The 23065-nt window shown below is 41.3% G+C and overlaps 1 protein-coding gene across 1 annotated transcript; it reads left to right on the top strand.

Annotated features, from left to right (window-relative positions):
- Positions 1-270: 270 nt before the first annotated feature.
- Positions 271-12418, top strand: FAM72A (family with sequence similarity 72 member A). Its single transcript, XM_044267778.1, has 4 exons — positions 271-1301; positions 3760-3837; positions 7207-7331; positions 11339-12418. The coding sequence occupies exons 1-4, from the start codon at positions 1150-1152 to the stop codon at positions 11431-11433; spliced, it is 450 nt and encodes a 149-aa protein (XP_044123713.1). The 5' UTR covers positions 271-1149; the 3' UTR covers positions 11434-12418.
- Positions 12419-23065: the final 10647 nt, after the last annotated feature.

The following is a 23065-nucleotide window of genomic DNA, read 5'->3' as shown; positions in this document are numbered from 1 at the left end:
CAATAGAGAGTAGAGTCCGGCGGGGACTGTAGAAAATCTTCCAATAAGAAGCGCGAAGGGCGTGCCTTGAAGCATTCACTGGGGCAGGAGTAGGATTTGCCCAACCCTCCAGGGACCGGCCAATGAGAGCGGAGGCGGAGCCAAACTTCACCAACCAGAAAGCTGAACAGATCTCAGCACCGTTACTGAGGCGGGGCGTACGGTCTCCAAGCCACTAAGAGCTCAGCAGGGGAAGGCTCCCGAGCCTTCCAATGCGAGACGCGGGCGAACTCTGGTTCTCCCAATCGGTGCGCTGCGCCGGCAATTCAAACTGACAGCCGGTTGGAAAGGCAGAGAGAGCGGAAGAAGGAGCAAAAAAACGACGCGTTCGGTGACAGAGACCCCAGCGCCAGCTGAGCCCCCAAAGCGATCTCTGCCCCGTCCCGCCAACCCCACCGCGCGCTCCGGAGCGGCCGCCCGGAGGGAGATTTAAGGGGACCGCGGGGGGCACGAGGCAGAGCTAAGGGACTGGGGACCGAGAGAAACGGCGCGAGAGCCCGTCTGCACGCTGAGGGCTGGGGGCTGCTGGAGAGAAGGGAAGCGGGAGCTCGCGAGCGAGCAGAGCGGGGGAGGCTCCCGGGAGGACTGAGGACAACCAGGGGTCGTGGGAAAAGCTGAGGGGATTTCTGGATCCTGGGAAGAGGAGAAGGACTTCCAAAGACGAGGCGTGGTAGCAGGGACGCTTGGCCGGCGGTCGGAGCGGGAGGACTTGGAGAGCTCCGAGGGAGGGGATTAGGAGGGGAGATTTCTCCGGAAGGCGCGGCTGGAGAAATCTTAGGGAATTGCTCAAAGGGGCGGGGGCTGAAGCGTGGAGGAGCCTTTTAGCCTCCGGGCTGGGGAGCCGGCCGTAGAGAAGTTCCCGAGGCCCTTTGCAGCTCGCGCCTCCCCAGCTTCAAACCCCACTCCCTTCCCCGAGCGCCTCCTCAATAAATATTACTTTTCACCTTCCCACGGGAAACAGAAAAGAACTCATTTCCTTCCCAACCGAGGGCTTAGAAGAGCTCTAGACCTCGCGATCTAATTGTCAACCCCGGGGGAATCAAACGAGCAAAGGGGCTGCTCTTGTCTCTCCTCTTTCAAAATCCCACCCCGCATCCTTCCCGGGACACCATGTCTACCAGCACCTGTAGTTTCAAGGACCGGTGCGTGTCCATCCTGTGTTGCAAATTCTGTAAACAAGTGCTCAGCTCTAGGGGAATGAAGGCTGTTTTGCTGGCTGATACTGAAATAGACCTTTTCTCTACAGACATCCCTCCTACCAAGTAAGTCATGCTAGTAGCGGGCAACGGTAGCCTTTAACTAAATGGGAAAAGTGTATGGTTTGGACCCCGGGGAGTCAACAAGGAGGTTATCATTTTGGTGTTCCAGCCACTCCCAACAGTCTGATTATCCCTTTGGAGTATAACTAAGTGGGCAGACTGTCTGGACAAAGTCTGTGGTTTAGCCAGAGTGGTCAGTCCTGATGTCATGCTTCTCGTTCAATGACAGTCATGTGACCACATCCCTGAACCTGAATCCCTGGCGCTGTGCCCTGCCCAACCATCCTAATCTCACTGGATCCAGGCCATGACTTACACCCTAGACTCTAGGTAAAGTCGGGCAAGATTTTCCGTACTGTGAGAAAGAAGAGGCCACTAGGTTTTTCATTTTTATCCATAAGGTTTTAGGCCAAAAAATGTTCATAATTTTCTGCCATTATTTGCAATTGGCAGGCTGATTCAGATTCATTGTCCGTGTAAGTCAGTGTTCTTTTCTCAAAAATCTCTCTCCTGGTGAGCGAGAAATAGATTTGTATGAGATGAAATAAAGACTTAGCCCTGAAACAATCCTTGTTCACTGTTTCAGATGGATAGTATCTGCATAATTAAATCCTCTTAAATTCTATTTTCGGACACTACCCACTTTTGTTGGTAGAGTCCTTAAGAATTTGCTACCTATTTGGATGAATAGCGATTTTATTTGACTCAAATGTACCATTTTGGGCTCTAAAAGGTACTTTCTCTTTCCATAGTCATCATATATATGCCCTTACATAATTTTCAAAATTTGGGTCTTTATCATTAAAGTGAAAGAGTAATTATCCAAAATACAGGTTAACAGCTATTCTTTGGACACAGAGCCAGAGGAAACAGGCCAATAATCATAACACTTTAAAATGAACTTTTCAATGATAGAAACTTGAACTTTTTAAAAACATACTCCAAGCTGTAAAACTCTTCCTTTCTTGAAATCTTTTCTGAGGTGGTTTAAGTGTAGTCATACAAAGATATTTGGGTTACTAGTTTGAGTACGTGTGTGTGTGTGTGTGTGTGTGTGTTGCAAAAAGAAAAAGAACTAGACAATAAATCTAGAACCTACTATTGCATACATCCTGTGAGTTGTTGTCTAGTGCTTTTCCTTTTTGTAGCGCATCCACACAGATGCACACAAATTTAAGATATTAACCCATTCATCTTTGCAATGGCTCTAGTAAACAGTAAGATGAGGGCTCGGGTATGTGAACTGTTAGAGGTAAAACCAGAGTTGAGAATGGAACCAGGTTTTTTTCTATTGTCTGCTCTTCTTGAAGGGTTATGACTGTGATGGATTAACATGCTAAGATATGTATGATTAATGAACACATGAGATGTTTTTACATGAAAGTTTTGTTGTATTTATGTAAGCTCACAAGTATTAACTGACTCTTACAAAATATACTATTGTTCTTTTTTTTTTAAGTATTTTATTTATTTATTTGACAGACAGATCACAAGTGGGCAGAGAGGCAGGCAGAGAGAGGAGGAAGCAGGCTCCCTGCTGAGCAGAGAGCCTGATGTGGGGCTTGATCTCAGGACCCTTGGATCATGACCTGAGCCGAAGGCAGAGGCTTTAACCCACTGAGCCACCCAGGCGCCCCTAAAATATACTATTGTTCTACTCCAGAGTTTCTTTCAACTCTTTGGACCTACAAAATTCATGCTAAATCACAAGCAAAAGTAAACTTAATGAAAAGGATATGAAAAAATTGGAACCCTTGTGCACCACTGGTAGGAACATAGAATGGTGCTGCTGCTATGGAAAATTGCATGGAAGTTCCTGAGAAATTGAGACTAGAATTACCATATGATCCAGGAATCCCACTTCTGGGTGTGTGTATATATCTGAGTGTGTGCTTATATTTAGTTATATCTATCCCAAAAAATTCATTGCAGGATTTAAAAGGTATATTTGCATGCACATGTTCTCAACAGTATAATTCACAGTAATGGAGAGATGGAAACAAAAATGCTAAATGTTCATCAAAAGATGAATGAATAAAATGTGGTATATGCATACAGTAGAGTATTATTCAGCCTTATTAAGGAGGGCTATCCCGCTGCTTGCTACAGCATGAATGGACCTTGAGAACATTATGCTAAATGGAATCAGCCAGTCACGAAAAGACAAATACTGTGTGCTTTCACTTATATGTGCTATATAAAATAGATTCATAGAAACAGAAAGTAGATGGTAGTTGCAGAGGGAAATGGGGAGTTGTTTAATGGGTAGAGAGTTTCAGTTTTGCAATATGAAAATGGCCTGGAGGATCATTGCTCAACAATGAAGAACATTGCTCAACACTTAACACTTCGGAATTGTACACTTAAAAAATGACTAAGTTGGTAAATTTTACATTATGTGCATTTTTTACAACAATCTTTTTCAACGTACCTTGACTATTTCTGCACGTTTCTCTTCCAGTGCAGTAGACTTCATTGGAAGATGCTATTTCACTGAAATCTGCAAATGTAAACTGAAGGACATCGCATGCTTAAAATGGTAATTTTTGGCAAGATTCTAGATAGCCCTGCATTTGGAAGATGGATGTTAACACCACAACACGGAGAAAGATTCAGTGGACCGCATCAAGCACTGGTTATAACCCATGCAATGAGCCATTGAAAACCCATTTGTTATTTAGAATAATTTTTAGAAGGGTCTTGTGGCACATTTGTATATGATTTTATCATTTTTCAGAGTACATTGACAAATCTCTGGTTCCATTTTCAGAAAAAAGTAAGATAGTTTAGGAGGAAAAAACACAGTTACAATCATAAAAAATCAGGTGTGAGCCCTGGCCCTACACTTACTCTCAATGTGATCTCACGTAAACTCCTTAAACATCGAAACCCCTGAACCTCTGCTTCCTTGTCTAATTTTTACCTTTAGAAAACAGAAACTATCTTCTAACTTAAGAAGATAGAAATTTAAATATCTTTTGTGTTTACGTTATGGAATGTTATGAATGTTAAAAGGCTTAATAGGTCATAAATTATTTCTTTTAAAGATTTTATTTATTCATTTGACAGAGAGAGAGAGATCACGAGTAGGCAGAGCAGAAGGTGGGCGGAAGGGGTGCAGGCTCCCTGCTGAGCAGAGAACCCGATGCAGGGCTCGATCCCAGGACCCTGAGATCATGAGCTGAGCCAAAAGTAGAGATTTAACCCACTGAGCCACTCAGGCGCCCCTAGATCATGAATTATAACACAGATGAAAACTATTACTATTATTTTTTGAGAGGTAGGGAAACTTGAGCATTATTAGTCCCATTTTAGAGAGAAGAAAGCTGAGATTATTTTTACACTTAAACAGGGTTTGGGTTATAAATTATAATCCTAATAATTCAGATTCTTATGTGTTAATGATGATTTAAATTCATTCTTTCATTCATTCAAACTATCTATTGAAGTTCTACTATGTGCTAGCCACTGATATGGGGGCTAGAAACACAGCAATAGATAGACAAAAATCACTGACATTATATTCTAGTGGGAAGACAATCAGTTAGTCAGATATTTAAATAAACAAGATATTGAATAGAGTATGAGGGATACGAGCTGGCTCGGTCAATAGAGCACACAACTCTAGATCTCAGGGTTGTGAGTTCAAGCCCCATGTTGGATGTGGAGCCTCCTTTAAATAAATAAATAAGTAGATAGATAGATAGATAGATAGATAAAGTTTGGGGTACGTGGCTGGCTTAGTCAGTGGAGCTTGTGACTCTTGGTCCCAGGGTTGTGAATTCAAGCCCTGCACTGGGTGTGGAGACTTCTTAAAAAAAAATAATTCATAGGGTGGAAAGTGTTCCAAAGGAAATCATTATTATAATATTATAATAAATGATAGAAAATAGTAGAGTTTGGGGGAGTAGGTAAAAGCTCTTTGAAGTAAAAAAAAAAAAAACCCTCTTTGAGGTAGCATGCTTAGGGAAGCCTTCTCATGAGAAGGTAACATTGGAGTTGAATCCAAAAGGATGAGAAGGACCCCAAGGGGAAATGTTCTAGGCAGATGGAACATCAAGTGTAGAGAACCCAAGGCAAGAAGAAGCTTAACATGTTCAAGGAATAAGAAGAGAATGGCGAGTGGCTAAGACATTGTGAACATCAAGGAAGAGTTGTATGAGTAAATTAGAGATAGAGTCAGAATCCAGATAATCTAGATGAGCGCTATCCATTAGAAATCTACAAGGGTAGCTGGGTTATGGACATTGGGGAGGGCATGTGCTATGGTGAATGCTGTGAATTGTGTAAGACTGATGATTCACAGACCTGTACCCCTGGGGCAAATAATACACTCTATGTTAATAAAATTTTAAAAATTTAATGTTAAAAAAAGAAATCTACAAGTCATATATCTAATTTAAAATCTTCTTTAAAAAATAATAAGTGAATAAATAAAATCTAATAATAACCACATTTTAAAAAGTAAAAAAGGAACAAGTGAAATGAATTTAAGTTGTATGTTCTATTAACCCAGTATAACCAAAATATTATTTCAACATGTAACCAACATAAAAAATTATTAATGCAATATTTTACATTCTATTTTTTTCTTCATAGTCTTTAAAATCTTATGTATGTTTTCTATTTACACACACTTCAATTCAGTCTAGCCAAACTTCAAGTTCTTAACAGCCACATTTTGGATTAGCACAGATCTAGACCTTGCCATGAAGGGGTTTTTTGTTTTGATTTTTGGCCAATGGGAAACCACTGAAGGGGTTTTAATACGGGAGCAAAATGGTCTGATGTGTCCCTACTAGAATATTAGTTCCGTGAGTATAAGGACTTTGTCTACTGTTGGATTCCCAGTACCTACAACAGTACTTGGCACATAGTAGATGTTCAATAAACATGAGCTGAATGAGTGAATGAATATAGATGATGATTAAAGCCATAGAATTTACCCTTGCAATATAGTCTTACAAATAACTGTCAGTCCTGGTCCAAGAACAACTTGCTTTCATTTGTTTGCCTTTCAAGCAGATTATGATTAGAATCCATATTTTAGGTAGGCTGGTATCTTTTATAGTATTTTTTTTTATAGGGCCTCACAAAAATGACTGACTCCCACATCTCCCAGGATGGGAACAAGCTATAATAAGAATTTTTACAACCCAAGGTATAAGTAGCTTGTGTTGTCATTTTTTTTAAGCACTAGCTAAGACATTCCCTCTATATTCACTCTTTGTAACAGTGACCACATAGAAGAAAAATATCTGTGGAAACTGAGGTACTTATAATCAGATGGATACTCTTGAACAAGGCAGTCAAAACTTTTGCAACTTTTTCAAGAAGCTATGTATTTGCTTTATTTCTGAATTCCTTCAAAAACACCAAAGCTAAAATTAGAGCAGCCAGCCTGTGTTTGGTTTACAGGGGCTCATGCTGTCTTCCTACTCCTCCATCTGTTGAGACAGTTTTTAGGTGCTGGCATTGAACTAGAGCATAGAAGAACCCAACCTGCCACGGTCCTGGAACCAACAAAAACCTTTTACCCACAGAGCTGAGTTGATCTCATGTCTCGTGTCCACACAACACATTGGCTGTGGGTGCTTTACAGAGCACATCACAACCCTAGGGCCCGGCATCTAGAAGCTAGCTTAAGGAGAATGCCTAAAGGAATCCCAGGAAAGAAATGGAGAATGTGTTAGTATTGTTTCACTCACCTGGAAGACCATTTTCCCATTTGGCAGTAGCACTGTCAAATTTAACATTGCCGGGTGACTCCTATCCCAAAGGTCCTAGCAGTGGAGGTTGTTAGGAGGAAATGAGGTCTTCATATGGTCTATCTATTTACTTTAGCACATAAAATGCTTATATGGCCAGTTATTAGGGGATATCTAACTGTATTTACTTTCTGTCTCAGTGGGAACATTGTAGGTTATCATGTGATCGTTCCATGTTGTTCCTGCCTTCTTTCCTGCAACAATGGACACTTCTGGATGTTTCACAGCCAAGCAGTTTATGATATTAACAGACTAGACTCTACCGGTAAGAAACAGCTGACTTAGAAATTCCCCTAACATTTATTTGCTATCAATACCTGAGTGAAACTCCCAATAGATCGTTTTAGGATTCCCTCTGAAACCCTTTTACCTGGGTTGAAAGAGTGAAACTCAAGTCCTTTGATCCCAAATATTCAGTTAGGGAAACTACTAGCCAAACTTCATTGCCATTTCTGTTGTCACCATTGTATATAAGGCCTCAAACGTGGCTCTTCTTGGTCTTTTTTTTTTTTTTTTAAGATTTTATTTATTTATTTGACAGAGAGAGACATAGCGAGAGAGGGAACACAAGCAGGGGGAGTGAGAGAGGCAGAAGCAAGCTTCCACTGAGCAGGGAGCCCAATACGGGGCTCCATCCCAGGACCCTGGGATCATGACGTGAGCCGAAGGCAGAAGCTTAATGACTGAGCCACCCAGGCACCCCTCTTCTCAATCTTTTTAAATTTATATATATATAAAAGATTTTATTTATTTATTTGACAGACAGAGTTCACAAGTAGGCAGAGAGAGAGGGGGAAGCAGGCTCCCTGCCAAGCAGAGAGCCCAATGCAGGGTTTGATCCGCAAATTTAAGGCAGAGGCCTTAAACCACTGAGCCACCCAGGTGCCCCTAAATTAATATTTTAGTTGCACTAAAATGTTGCCTTGATACATATTATAACTCCAGAGAATTTTGGAAGATTTTAGATTTGATAATCAATTGTGCGCATGTGTGTGTGTGTGTGTGTGTGTGTGTAAGAAAGCTGGGAGGGGAGGCTGGGGCAGTGGGGAGGTGGGAGGGAAGATGACTGGGCAACCGTTGTATTTGGTGATGTTGCTCCAGGATAAAAACAGACATTTTGACATCTATAGCAATAAATTACGATGAAATTTTATTAAAGGGAAATATTTAATACCAGTATGTTGTCCTAATTATGTAACATACAACCAATTCTTTTTTTTTTTTTTAAGATTTTATTTATTTATTTGACAGAGAGAGATCTCAAGTAGGCAGAGAGGCAGGCAGAGAGAAAGGGGGAAGCAGGCTCCCCGCTGAGCAGGGAGCCCAAGGTGGGGCTCGATCCCAGGACCCTGAGTCATGACCCAAGCTGAAGGCAGAGGCTTAACCCACTGAGCCACCCAGGAGCCCGCATACAACCAATTCTTTTTTTTTTTTTTTTTAATTTATTTATTTGACAGACAGAGATCACAAATAGGCAGAGAGGCAGGCAGAGAGAGAGAGAGGAAGAGAAGCAGGCTTCCCGCTGAGCAGAGAGCCTGACGTAGGGCTCGATCCCAGGATCCTGGGATCATGACCTGAGCCGAAGGCAGAGGCTTTAACCCACTGAGCCATCCAGGCGTCCCTACAACCAATTCTTAAAGGATATTTACATGATACATTTTATCTTGTCTAGAGCCATGTGGTTTTATTGTAGGACACAAGTTTTCTCTGTCTGGTATCTATTTACACAACAGACCAGGTTGACTCTGAGTGGGATTTTTTTAGTGGCAACTAAAGTTTGCAGAACAAATTTAAAGAACTCAGCAATCCAGGTCGGCACTAACACTCTCAGGTTTTTAGATGTATATTTTAATCTTCTTCACAACCTAAAACATATTCCTTTTCTTAAGGGTGACTTGCCATCCCAGATTAAAGATCATGAACTGTAAGCTGGTTCTCAGGGTCTTCAAACCCACCAATTATGCTTAGGTTTTTATAGACTCAGATTTTTTTTTTAAATCACCTGGCATTCAATTGTAGTTCTCAACCCATCATTTGCGGGTCTTAATTTCAGACTCTGGGATGTTAAGAGGGCCATTTTTGAGGAAGAAGTTATCTGAATTCCCCTGCCATACGGGCTCCTAGCTTGGGCTTCCAGTTTTATATTTGTGTTGATCATGGGACACATTAAAGGAAGTTTCTGCTTTGATACTATTTTTCCTGCTTCATAGAATTCAAAACACAGGGTGGAGATTTTTCCATTTTGATTTACTTTTTAATATTGGTCAATTTTTCAAAGATAAAAGCCCTGCATTCTTCCATTTGCATTGAATCTAATCCATGAGAAACAGATGTATCACAGGATTTCCTTCCTCCCTTAACAGAGAAAGGAAGGTGCTCCTTCTGTCAGATCCAATCTCTTAGTTTATTTTTTCTCCTTTGAACCAATTGTGCCAAGCTACTCATGTCTCTTGAGTATTCACTCCAAAAATATGAAACTTCTCCTTTGTAACCCTAATATTGTAATTTAAAGTAAAACCTTCTAGAGACTTGGTATAAAACAGGGTTCCTCATGATGTTGGGACTGTCCTTGAATCACCTGAATCAGCAGCATCAAAGGAGTACATACACAAGCTTTATGAAATCCTAGAATGTTTAGACTGAAAGGGCCCCAAGTCTATGTTCTAGACTAGGCTTCACATGTTGACCTGATTTCCCAAAGCTCTCCTGGGGATGCTTGAGAGAACTCAGTTTGAATTCCCTGGGAATGACAAATGTTCTCAAAGGCAAGGTGACTACAGCCCTCATTTGCCCTTATGGGTTCTAACGATCCCTTAGGTTTTGGCCTGGTAATTCCTTATTATCCTGTTATCTCATCAATGCCATATTACCAGAAGCAGAATGCCATTCATTCTTGGAGGGGAAATATTTTTTATTATAAACAGCACAAACACACACACACAAATTACAGAAAATATGAGAGACATCTGTATCCACACCCCAGCATGAAACATCTTGCCTGATTAGATTCTAATATCTCAACCAAGAGAGACAGTTAATTGTTTCCACTGTTTCAACAATGCAATAGTACACCTCACTGTACAGGTCTCCTTGAATTCCTATGCAGTATGGGAAGTTAGGAAGCAATGAGAGATGCGCTCTATTTGCTATATATGTATATATTTGCAAAATACACATTTAATTCACAGAACAGAATACAGAAATAAAAAGAAATGAGCTAAAGCTATACACAAGGATATAGGTAAATCTCAAAAACATAATGTTGAATGAAAATAGCAAGTTAGAAAGGATACAGATAATGCCACACTATAAAAATTTTTAAATATACCCAAAAAGTAATATATATTGTCTGCAGTTGCATACATTTGTTGTAGAGGTAGCAAAAACATTCATGGTATCCTGGTACTAGTGGCTACTACCAGTGACTAGATCCAAACCAAATCTCCAAATACTGGCTCATTCCATTCTACCATGTGGCCATTTCCTTGTTGGACTCCATTGGCTCTCCTAGAAGTCAACTGACAATAGTATTCTTCCCAATTTAGTGCTTTCAAGTAATATGATAGAGTACATGCCCAGAATAAACCATCTCATGCTCCTGTCATTTTACTACATACCTACGTTAGGTTCTTCAGTAGGAAATCTGACTGTCCTTTCATTATGAGGCTTTAGATTGTTGTTTTGTTTATTGTGTTGGCAGCTACAACCTGGTCCCAAAGTTCTACCTTCATACCCCCAAAACCAAAACCCACCTGTTGTGAGGATTGCAGTTCAGATGATAATTGGCTTCAAAACCTTGCTTCTTTTTAATCATGAAAAAGCCACCAGCTACTTCCATCCTGGTTGAGGAGATGAAGAGACTTATTTCAAGCCTTTTCCCTGGACCCTCCAAAGAGACACTTGATCTAAAATAATCTTACGAGATCTCCATCCTTAAAAATCTTTAAAATAGATTTGGAAATTATTAGTGTAGAGTGATTATGCAATAGTATAGCTGGGGGCAGTGTTTGAGAAAATGGACTCTTAAGATCCTTTGGAATTCGAAGTTTCTAGAATTCAAGCCCTTTCTTCAAAGAACCTAAAAAATGTTTATGTCCTAGATGAATGATATTAGATAATTTTTAAAATCTGTGGTATATTTTTTAATATCTTTTCTCTTTACTGTAAACACTATGGTTTCATACAAGAATGTTAACATATAAGGTTTCCTACAGCATGTTCTGAGGTGTGATAGCAATCAGCACTAAGTAATTTTATGAATTTTCTTTTCAGGTGTAAACTTCCTACTGTGGGGCAACTTACCAGAGATAGAGGAGAATGCAGACGAAGACTCGTTAGATATCTCAGCGGAGGACTGGATTCGATGAAGGGGAGGGATAATGACGTGTAATATTCAGACTTTTTCCTATTTAAAATACATATTAATGGATTGACTTTAGAAGTATTCGTAAGGATTTATTACTGGTTTCTCTTTTGGGGGGAAAAATGAGACATTTGTTGATTTATTTATTTGCTATCTCGGATTCATTACCTGAATTTAATTTGAGCCACTGTAATTCTTTTCTTCTATTGATTCCTCTTCCTCTCTACAACTCTCCATCCAGTAAAGGTGTATTCTTAAATTCAGACTGGAAAAGATTATTACATGTGTCACTCAACTACCTCACAATCTTGGGGAATTTTTCTTACAAATAGATACCAGATACTCTTAATTTTACATTCTTGAATAAGGGGCGTTCGTACATATTCATGTGTGTATGTCAACCAAGCATATATCTATGGGTATTACCATGCATACATATTTTTTTAAAGGAACCAGGCTGTTAGGTTTCCATAGATACTGGTTCTCCTGCGTTATACTGGTGAAAACCCCTTAAAATAGAGCAAGACTTTGTGAATCAGCAAATAGAATAAGATAAAAGTTGAAAATCTATGGAGAAATCCTCTTCATTCCTCAGCACGATGTTAGATAAATGAATTCAGCACAACAGTATGTAACAGTATGTAAACAGTATGTATACCAACATTATTTACATTCTTCTAGAGTCATAAGGTTATTGTGTTATAAAAGCAGATCAACTAAACCTCCATCTTAAAATTATTCTCTTCTCTCGGACTTTCTCTGCAAATAGCAAACTTTAAATGAGCAGTCTCAGTTCCAACTCTTAAATAGAAAAAAACTAAAGAAGGGTTTTTCTTAAGCCATTGTATGTTATAAAGAGAATTTTGTTTTTGTTTTAAGCTGCATTCAGAGCCACACAGAAATGGGAAACCGGGATGGTGTTGGATTGTGATTTTAGCAATACCTCAGCTGTAGGCATTTTGTTAATAGTGGTACCAAAACAGTCTAAGTTGCGGTTCTGTAAATAAAGTTTTGTTGTAAAAATACCAGCCTTCCTTTCATTTTTCAATGTACCCACTTCTCTTACCTCCAAATGGAAAAGTAAAGCACCCAAGAGCTAACACTGAGTGCTCACCATGTACCAGACACCCTTCTAAACTCTCGACAGATTTAATTCACTTATCCCACACCACAAACCCACAAGGTAGATTTTAATATTCTGCTTTCATTGATGACACAGCTGAGGCATAGAGAAGTTAAAATAGCTTGTCCAAGGTCACATCACCAGTCAGGGGTGTGGCCAGACTCAAACACGACAGAGAGACTGACTCCAGAACTCCTGCTCTTACTCTTTATGCTCTACCCCATATGCCCCTTCAGACGTGAGTCAGCTACAATTTTATTTAGCCACAATGCCTGCTGGGTAACAACGGCCTCGTTATGTACCCTGGGAGGGGGCCTCCATGGCTGATTCCAAGGTTGAACAAACCCATACTGGGTCATAAGGTAGAAGCGACCTGTGGGCATCAACACAATCCTTTGCTGTGAACCAACATCCAACTTAAGGAAATGCTATTACTAGTACTTGGAAAATGTTTCCTAATGTCTTTCACACCGACTAGTGGTCAGCCCTGGGATGCTGTGGGTGAATGTGGACCAGATGTGGAACAACTTGGTTTTGGATTTGGATTTTTTTTTTTTCCTTTAGCCTCTCTTAAAGATTTTTTGGAACAAGGTGAAAAAATAAACTGATACTACATTATATACGTCTTCAGTTAACTTGTTCAATTAGAGAAGAAAAGTTTAATGCTAAGAAAGAAAGTGGCAAGTTTGAAATTCAGCAGAGTTCATCCAGTTTGTGTTCGTGCTTTTGAAGGGGGCTCTTTGAAGAGCAAAAACAAGGTGAGGGTGCACTGATGAAAGCAAACCCCAAACATAATCCCATTCCAGCTGGAGAATATTTCAAATTATTCAGATACCTTTTAGCTAACTGGGTCATAGGAAGGGCAATTCTAAGCTATAAATGAATTAATAATGTTTTATCTGAAGAAACATAGTCATGACACTGGTTTTTATTTTTGACACTGTTTCTTAACAAAAGCAAGTTACATGCACTCTGATAAGACCAAAAGCAGAATCATACATGAAGAATTAGTACATAGTTCCTAGTCCTAGCATAATTCGTAGGCCTAGAAAATCCATTTATGCTTTGGCCCTCTTCTAATTTTTAATTCAGTTCAACAAATCTGTCTTGTGTTTGTACGGTGTGCCAAGAATTGAACAATGATGGGCTCACACTTGTGTTCATGGAGAACGCAGGGAGTTGGAAAGAGGATAAACCTGATGCATCTTCCTAATGCGTCAGGGTAAGTGATTTAACAAATACATGCTCAAAGTGCAATGACACCATAGATGAAAGAACAATCATCCTGAGTAGTAGGAGAGAGTGGGAGTTGAGAAAGCTACAGACAAGAAATGATACTTTTGCCAGGCTTTGAAGTACAGTTAAGGGTTTGCCAGCTGGGATGAGAGAATATATAAACAAATGCACCAGCACTTAAAAGTATCTGGCTTTATTTGGTAAATTATAAGTTAGTTCCCTCTACGTTCCAAGATATATGATAAGAATTAATCAGGGGGTGCGCCTGGGTGGCTCAGTCAGTTAAGCGTCCAACTCTTGATCTCAGCTCAGATCTTGGTCTCAGGGTAGTTAGTTCAATCCCCATGCAGGGCTCCACATGAGTGTGGAACAAAGGAGGAGGAAGAGGAAGAGGAAGAGGAGAAGAAGAAGAAATTGGCGGAAGAAGCTACCAAGGAAGGTTGAGATGATGTCGTGAAGAATAGTCTACGCCATTACTCGGTTTAGACTTACTCCAGGAGCGCTGTGGAGTGATTAAGGTTTTGAGCAAGAGAATAAAGTGATGAGATTTAAGATGATCGCTCTGAGCATGAAGCGAAGTCAAGCTTAGTTCTCCTGGTGTCCTTTCCTGGATACAATTAACAACTCAGCCATGGAAATTATATTTATTGCCTTTACCCTAAGAAGTTCATTAAGTTCCCCGAAGTTCTTGACTTTCATGGAACATCTGGTCTGCAGCGGGCACCACCTCTTTTTTCCCTCTTCCATCCTGTCGTTCCTAAAGTTCAAGGAAGGGACAGTGACTCATCAGCTCACCCGCTATGGCTTTTTTTTGTTTGTTTTTGCTCCTCTATCTTTTTCCTCATGTCAGTTTCTCAACCTCAAACTCAGGCTCTGTTGAGGCATCTTGGATGGGGCCTAATCTTAAAGCCATAATATTTTATTCTTTTATTTTATTTTTAAAAAGATTTTATTTATTTATTTGATAGACAGAAATCACAAGTAGACAGAGAGGCAGGCAGAGGGAGAGAGGGGGGAGGCAGTCTCCCTACTAAGCAGAAAGCCCGATGGGGGGCTCCATCCCAGGACCCTGAGATCATGACCTGAGCCGAAAGCAGATGCTTAACCCACTGAGCCACCCAAGCGCCCAAAGCCCTAATATTTTAAATAATCCCTGGCTCTGAAATCCCTGGTTTTCCAATACTACTAATCTAGGGAGAGTACCCTACAAAGAATTGCTCTTTTGACCTCTGAGTCACCCATGACTGATAAAGAGTAATCTATGTTGTTTTTCCTCAGTGAGGAGGAAGTGACCATAATCTATAAATCGTGATGTATGAAAGAACTAATTAGAACGTAAGTGGGGAGTGGGGAAAGTGAGGATATGGCTCAAACAGTCCTGCTTCAGGGGTAAATTATTTGGTGAGGGCTTTCCCTATTTTAACATTCATGCTTATAAAAGGAAATGGTTTCCTTTTCTGCTTTTTTTTTTTTTTTCTTTACTTTCAAAGCAGCCTAACCATAGTTTCTTTCTTGCCTGGTATGGAGCGTATGCCAAATCTACCCTAAACTGCACAGATGGAAAAAATTAGTCTATGTCTGTGGTACCTCTGGGGTTGAATATTTTTAGTACTTACATCGTTAGCTAAAGCTTCTTTTCTTCCAAGACTCTCATAGACACATTTTATTGTCATCCAATGGGTAAACATACTGAGATAAAAATTAATAATATCATGTGTTTGTCTATCCATTTATAACTTATTGTGAGCTTTCACATATACCTTGATGCAATCCTCAGAATAACCTTGGGAATTATTCCCATTTTACAAATTAAGAAAGAAAATCTTAATCTCAACACCCAAAGGGCCGAAAGAATTTTTTTTTAATTAAAACAATTTTTTAAAGATTTTATTTATTTGCAGAGATCACAAGTAGGCAGACAGGCAGGCAGAGGTAGAGAGGAAGGGAAGCAGCTCCCCGCTGAGCAGAGAGCCCGATATGGAGCTCGATCCCAGGACCCTGAGATCATGACCTGAGCCGAAGGCAGAGGCTTTAACCACTGAGCCAGCCGGGTGCCCCGAGCTGAAAGAACTTAAACTTGAGGGGCGCCCAGATGGCTCAGTCAATTAAGCATCTGCCTTTTGACTTAGGTCATGATCCCAGGTTCCTGGGGCAGAGGCCCCACACAGGGCTCCCTGCTCAGTGTGGAGTCTGCTTCTTCCTCTCCCTCTGCCCCTTCCCACCCCGCTTGTGCCCTCCCCATCTCAAATAAACAAACAAAAAAAATCTTTAAAAAAATGTTTTTTAATAAAAATACAATTTTAAGAATTTAAACTTGAATGCGGTTCTTCTAATCTTAGTTTAGGGTTCTTTCCTCTTTCCCTAGATTATTCTAAACCCAACGTTTATTTTTCCCCTCGCTAGCTATAAAAGGTTGGACAAATTCTGTTTGACGTTCAGCCTCAAAGCCTAGCTGTTGTCATTAATTAATCCATCCTCCTAATGTTTAATGAGCACCCACTGTGGGAAAAATAGAAGCCAAGGACACAGAATCTAAATAAGACAAAGCTCTTGCTTTCCTGTGACGTTAACTTTCCTTCAAGGAGGACAAAGAAAATGAGGTAACATTTGCTGAGGGCTTACTGTTCTAAGGGCTTGACATGTAACAACCTAAGAGGCAAATCCTATTACTCTATTCACCACACGGTTCATGAAACTAAGGTACAGAGAGGTTAAGGAACTGGACTATTGTCACACAGCTAGTAACTGACACTCTAAGATTTGAAGGGCCTAGAATTAATGAGCTTAATGACCATGTGTCCTTTCTGGTCTTCAGTGTAGTTGTCTTCCATCCAAAAACGTCAAGTTTTCTTTTTTTTTTTTTTTTAAGATTTTATTTATTTATTTGACAGACAGAGATCACAAGTAGGCAGAGAGGCAGGCAGAGAGAGAGAGAGGAGGAAGCAGGCTCCCCGTTGAGCAGAGAGCCCAATGCGGGGCTCAATCCCAGGACCCTGAGATCATGACCTGTGCCAAAGGCAGAGGCTTAACCCACCGAGCCACCCAGGTGCCCCTCAGAAACGTCAAGTTTTCCATTAGCAAGCTTCCTGTACACATCTTTCCCTATTAGACCTTAGCTGCTGGGTTTGTGTTTTTTTTCCTTTTAATTAAAATGATATCTCCCTTCTCGGTAAGGGAGACTTGGTGTGCCAGTACATGGTAAGAATGCTAGTCTTATACAATCTGGAAAAAGGGGGAAAAAAATCTTAGGCAAAACTCAATTTTCAGCTTTGCTGCACTTCTACCTGGAAATGAAGTCTTTTTCACTAATTCAGATTTTTATCTTAAAAGCAACTAATGTTCACTAAGGAGTATATACCTGTTCTTTAAACTTTTTGTATGTCTCAAATATTTCATAATAAAAAAGTGAATTAAATGATCATCTTTACAAATGGCTCCAGCTTCCACCTTCCTTAAAAGTTTGTCTTAAATATCTATTTATACGGAATTTCAGAAGCAGCCTTGCCTCTGATTAGCACTACTGAATCTTTGTAATGAGATTAGGTATTTATTTTGAGGATATTAAAACGGATATTAAATCTATATTCGAGGGGCACCTGTGGCTCAGTGGGTTAAGCCTCTGCCATCAGCTCAGGTCATGATCCCAGGGTCCTGGGATCGAGCCCGGAGTCGGGCTCTCTGCTCAGCAGGGAGCCTGCTTCCCCCCCCCTCTGTCTGCCTCTCTGCCTACTTGTGATCTCTGCCTGTCAAATAAAAAAATAAAATGTTTTTTAAAAAAATCCATATTCGAGTTTTGCCTTAACTTGCATAAGAGTGGGATGGCAAATATCAAAAGATTAATTGGATCTGCCAGATATGGGCACCATAGAAGTTTGCCCACCACAGTCCATCTCTACACCTCTATTCATACAACCCACTTCCTCTGGAAAAGGGCCTATGGTAAAAGAAGGCATATGGGAATGATTCACTTGGGGAAAGCTGTACCCAGAATATCAAAACAGTTTGCTTTCTGTCTCTACATCCTTGCCATGATTTTTCTACCCAAAAGAACCACCTGCTATTATGGCCATGACACCTGAAAGACTTTCTGTATATCGCAGGAGATTGCTCATGCGTGGGTGGATTTTCAGGCTGCTCAGTGTTATTTCATTAAAAAAGGTTTTTCGGAAGAAATATTCTCAGAGACTGGAACGCTGCCTTGTCTTGTCGAAATCGCTGTGCAGCCTTGTTCACAAATACCTTAAAACATTGAGCTACAGATGGAATTCAGGAGAAGACACACTGAGCTAATTTCCTTTGCACGATGTTACCCAGAGAAATCAAGCTGTCAGTATCCTGAAGAACAGCCCTCAAAGAGAGATGGCCAAAGCCATGGGAAGCCGGAAAGATGGAAGAGATTGCCCTTCAAGGATTTCTTCCCACCCTTCCAAATTCATCTTTTTAAATGAAAATTCATTACCAAAAAAAGGGGTCTGTGTGTCTGATTCAAGATGGTTCTACAGTAACGGTAAGGGGGCAAGTATTAGGCTGAAAAACATCTTAAATTCTATTTGCGTTTTCTCTTTATTTTCATTTATTTTCGAGAGAGAGGGAGTTCATGCCTATGCACGTGCAAGTCGGGGGAGAGGCAGAGGGAGAGACTCTTCAAGCACGGCTCGATCTCACAACCGTGAGATCCGATGACCTGAGCCAAAATCAAGAGTCTCATGCTTAACCAACTGAGTCACCCACATACCCCCAAAAGTCTTTTGAGTTCTACATCTTTCTCTATATTCCAGGATGTAGTCAAAAAGGGGAATGACAGAGTCAGGGTTCTAGACCTACAGAATAATATTCTTTGGGCTAACTAGAGACAATCATCTCTAAATTGTGCCTTTCCTTTATCAGACTTTAGTTTGATCATGTAACAAACATTTAATGAGCATCTCTTTTTTTTTTTTAAAGATTTTTACATATTTATTTGACAGAGAGAGATCACAAGTAGGCAGAGAGGCAGGCAGAGAGAGGAAGGGAAGCAGGCTCCCTGCTGAGCAGAGAGCCCGAGGCGGGGCTCCATCCCAGGACCCCGGGACCATGACCTGAGCCGAAGGCAGAGGCTTAACCCACTGAGCCACCCAGGCGCCCCCAGTGAGCATCTCTTAGGTGCAGATTTTGCATTAGGTGCTATAACAGTGAACAAAACATCTTTTAAAATCCTTCCTTCTGTGCTTTTCAGCAGTGCACAGGCTAAAAAGCTAGAAAGTATTTTTTCCAGATCCTCTCGCCACCAAAAGTTCAGACAGGCTTTACCATTTGCCAATCTGATGCGCTCACCTAAGTCTGATGAATTCAGAACTAGCTTAAACAAGGGAACAGTGGTGACAGCACCTGAACTCTCCATTCTGCTAACGTGGCGTGACCGTGGTACGGCTCTGCAGCTGGCAGATCTTCTGGTGATTTCCTGAGGTCCAGATCATAACAGAGGCGGTGTGTTTCTGGTGCCAGAAAGCGGTGGGTGGCTTCCTGACCATTAGCTTCTAGATTATGGCAGAAGTAGCAACATGTCTGGCAGGCCAGTTCTGCAGTATCATTCTAGAAGATACTCTGGGAGGCCTAGCCTAGAGCACCCTATAGTGCTCCAAAGGTTTTGCAAGCCCTAACTTGGCTGACATTTCAGGTATCCATTGTGTCATGAATACCCCCTTCCCCCAACCAAAAAACTTAGCTTGGCTGGGCCTAATATTCTGCTGATCTCCTCTGGGCTCACATATGTGGGTGCATTTGACTGTCAGCGATGCCAGGCTGGAACATCCTAGATGGCCTCTCTCACATGTCTGGGATCTTGCACGGATGCCTAAGTCAGAGCCCTATCGCTCCATGAGGTCTCTCATCACTCGATTGTCTAGCTGAGCTGCTTTATATGAAGGCTGCCTTCCAAGAGGGTAAAAAGGCCTGGCAAGAGCCTCTTTATGGCTAGGTCTGAGGGCTTGGGGGTCATACAGCATCACAGCTGCATCATTCTGGTGGTCAACCAGAGGGCTGGTCCACGGTCAAGAGAAGGGAAGATCAGACTTCATTTCTTTTGGGGGGTTGTGGCAAAGCCACACTGCCGAAAAGGCACATGGATGGAAAGGACCACTGTAGCATCCATCTACGACAACTGCATTAAATCCCTTTCTGTTTCAAACCCTTAGAATGGCTTCTGCTATTGCCACTGAACTCTGACAGATCTAGAAAACCAGCAGAGAGACCAAGTAGCCCACAGGGCAGAGAAGGACCTGGCAGAGCTCATGGGACTCTGATGGACTGGAAGTGAGTAGAAGAGAAAGTGAGGAAGATACCAAGCATGGAGTCAGGAATGACTCCGAGGTTTTGGCATGCATTGTGGTGCTATTTACTGAGATGAGGAAGAGCAAGTTCAGAGAGGAAATGCAAGAGTTTGTTTTTGGATGCGCCTATTAGACATCAGTTTGGCAATGAGATATAGAATTCTGGAGCTTGGGGGAAGAGCTGGGGGCTGCAGATAAATCTGAGATCCATTTGTATATCAAAACACTTAAAGGCATGAGACTTGATGTAATCAAGGGGATGAGTGTAGATAGAGAAGGGGTTGAGCCTTGGAGCACAGCACAGTGAGCTGGGGAAGAGGAGTAGAATCCATTTCAGTATATCTGGGAGTCCCTGGGGACCCTGGTTAAAAGTGTGAATTCCAGGATCCTACTCCCTCCAATTCTGATTTGAGCACATAAGGAGGCCTGGCAGTCTGCATTACTGGCAAAATCTTTAGGTCATTCTGAAATGGGTAATTCGGAAGTGCTCTTTGAAAAACACTGAAATAGATTACGATCATCTTAGGAAACCTCTTATGGGTCCTTAAGTTCAAGGATACTTCTTTTCTTTCTCCCCACTTCCTCTCATCAGTCATGCATAGACTTGTTAGATGCTCACGGGGGAATTTGGACCTTCTCTTTTTTCTAAACCCCTTTTGTAAGGGGGTGGCGGGGAGGGGGGTGGGGAGTGAACCATAAACTCCTGCCAGGGAAAGGAGAGAGGGTAAGGCCTGAACATAGTGTCTTCCCTCCCAAAGGAGCAGACTGTCCTTTAAATACCCAGTCCGATGCCCAGTAGTAACACTTCATAAAGCAGTTGATGAGAGCAGAGTCAGTATTTCTTTGTCTACAATTACAAGTCGTCTAGACTCCTTCCATATCTCAGGGAGGGCCTAGCAGTCCTATTCTTCCCGGTGTTTCCTGGCAGGTTTAGAGAAGATTGGATGAAAAGCAAATGCTTAGCAGCCTGCTCTAGCTTTTCCTCTCCTGTCTATCAAAATTAAGGCTGATTAAGCCTCTCTACAGAAGAGAGTAACCATTCCTGTTTATAGCGTCATTGATATCAGACTGAATTCTTACAGACGGTGAACCTGTGTTTCTCAAATATAAAGATATGAATATATTTCCACTTGGACCTCGTCTGGGACTGGGACGCAATGCTGTTGCTGGTAAAAATTGCATGGACATAGCCACCCTCTGCAGTTCAGTGGTTGCAAGGGATCCTGAAGCAGCGGGAGCCACGTGCTGTGATAATGATTGCATTGATTAAATGCCAATTACTCCTGGACACTTTTCAAAGGCCTCTGCTGCAGAGTCGAAACTGGGCTTTCAGTCTGACATTAGATCAGATCTCCATAATCCTAGGTGATAGCTGTTTTGGGATCTCCAGCAATTACTTGTGTCATGTGCTTTAATCAACTGCATGCTTAGCATTGTAACAAGTCTCCACACCCACTGCGAAGTATTACTCAGCCTCCATCAGCCTCCATTCCCCCAGCCCCCACCCTGCTCACATGAACCTGAGCTTCTGACCCACAGATGATTAAGTCACTCTGGTGAATCATGCTCGTTGGGGTGGGGGGGGCCTTCCAGCCAGAGCCAGGCATTCACCACCAAGGGCCTGAAAAGGGAGGATGGATCCTATCAGCCCAGCCAGAGGTCAAGTTACCTGTCACACTGTTCCACAGGGTATCAGTCTTCTCGCTGGCATCCAACCAGCAATTAATTCATCTACTCAGCACAAGCTTCCATTAGCCAATTCTTAGGAAAGGTCAAACTTGTGTAGTATCCCCCAGGAAGTTCTTCCCAACAAAGCTTTAGCCCAATCATCATCTTAGGCTGATCTTGCCGCCATCTTTGAAATGGCTGGCAGGCTCTGACAGAACATGACCAACTAAAGTTGGACTAAAAAGGTGACTCAGTCACCAACTTGCTGTGTGACCACAGACATCTCATTTCGGAGCAAGAGGGTCAAGCAATATGTTCTCAGAGATTCCTTCTGGTTCTGGCATTCTATGGATTAAGTTTGTTTTGTGCAGAGAGCTCCTTAATCATTTATCAGAGGTAATTCTACTAGTTTGCTTGGTCTGCCATAACAAGGTACCACAAACTGTGTAGTGTAAACAATAGAAATTTATTGTCTCGTGGTTCTGGAGACTAGAAGTCCAAAAGCAAGATATTGAGAGGGTTGATTCCTTCCGAGGGCCAGGAGGGAAGGATCTGTTCCAGACCTCTCTCCTTGGCTTGTAGAGTGCCATCTTTGTCTTCACATGGTGTTCTTCCTTTTATGCATGTCTGTCTCCAAATACCCCCTTTCATAAGGACACCAGTCATATTGGCAGTGGGCCCACTCTGATGGTCTCATTTTTTTACTTGATTACCTCTGTAAAGACTTTATCTCCAAATGAGGTCACATTCAGGTACTGGAGGTTAGGACTCCAGCACACGAATATTTGAGGGGACACAATACGATCCATAACAGCAATTAAACATCAACTATATGTAAGAAATAAAGAACAAAGACTTGATTGATTTTAAGGCTGGTGACTGACAGGAGCAGGGTAGGCTAGCAAATAAGTATAGATTGTTGAATTTATTTTGTATACACTAATGATTTAAGTCTATAGAGTGTACTTATCTTTGTCTCCATATATGGATTTTTGTAAAGAGTCAGCTCTGAATCCCTTTGTATCTGAAATCTTTAACTTTCCCAAGCTTTATAATATTCGTTCGTCTGTTTTTATAATTGAATGTGAAACTTCTCAAAAAAAAAAAACACTTATTTAACCAATTATTGTTCAAAGGAACCCCATGGGGATTAACAAGTAGGTAGGCCATTATTTAATTAAGTGACCCTGTGGAGGTTTGATTGAGTTTGGCCATTGGGGGATATAATTATGAGTAGAATATATTCTTCTGTGCTGATGAGCCTTCTGTTCCTATAATGCTGTATGATTTTATATATATGA

The sequence above is a fragment of the Neovison vison genome, chromosome 10 (assembly GCF_020171115.1).
Source record: "Neovison vison isolate M4711 chromosome 10, ASM_NN_V1, whole genome shotgun sequence".
Lineage (NCBI taxonomy): Eukaryota > Metazoa > Chordata > Mammalia > Carnivora > Mustelidae > Neogale > Neogale vison.
The sequence above is the reverse complement of the archived record's forward strand: the minus strand, read 5'-3'. Positions and strand labels throughout refer to the sequence as shown.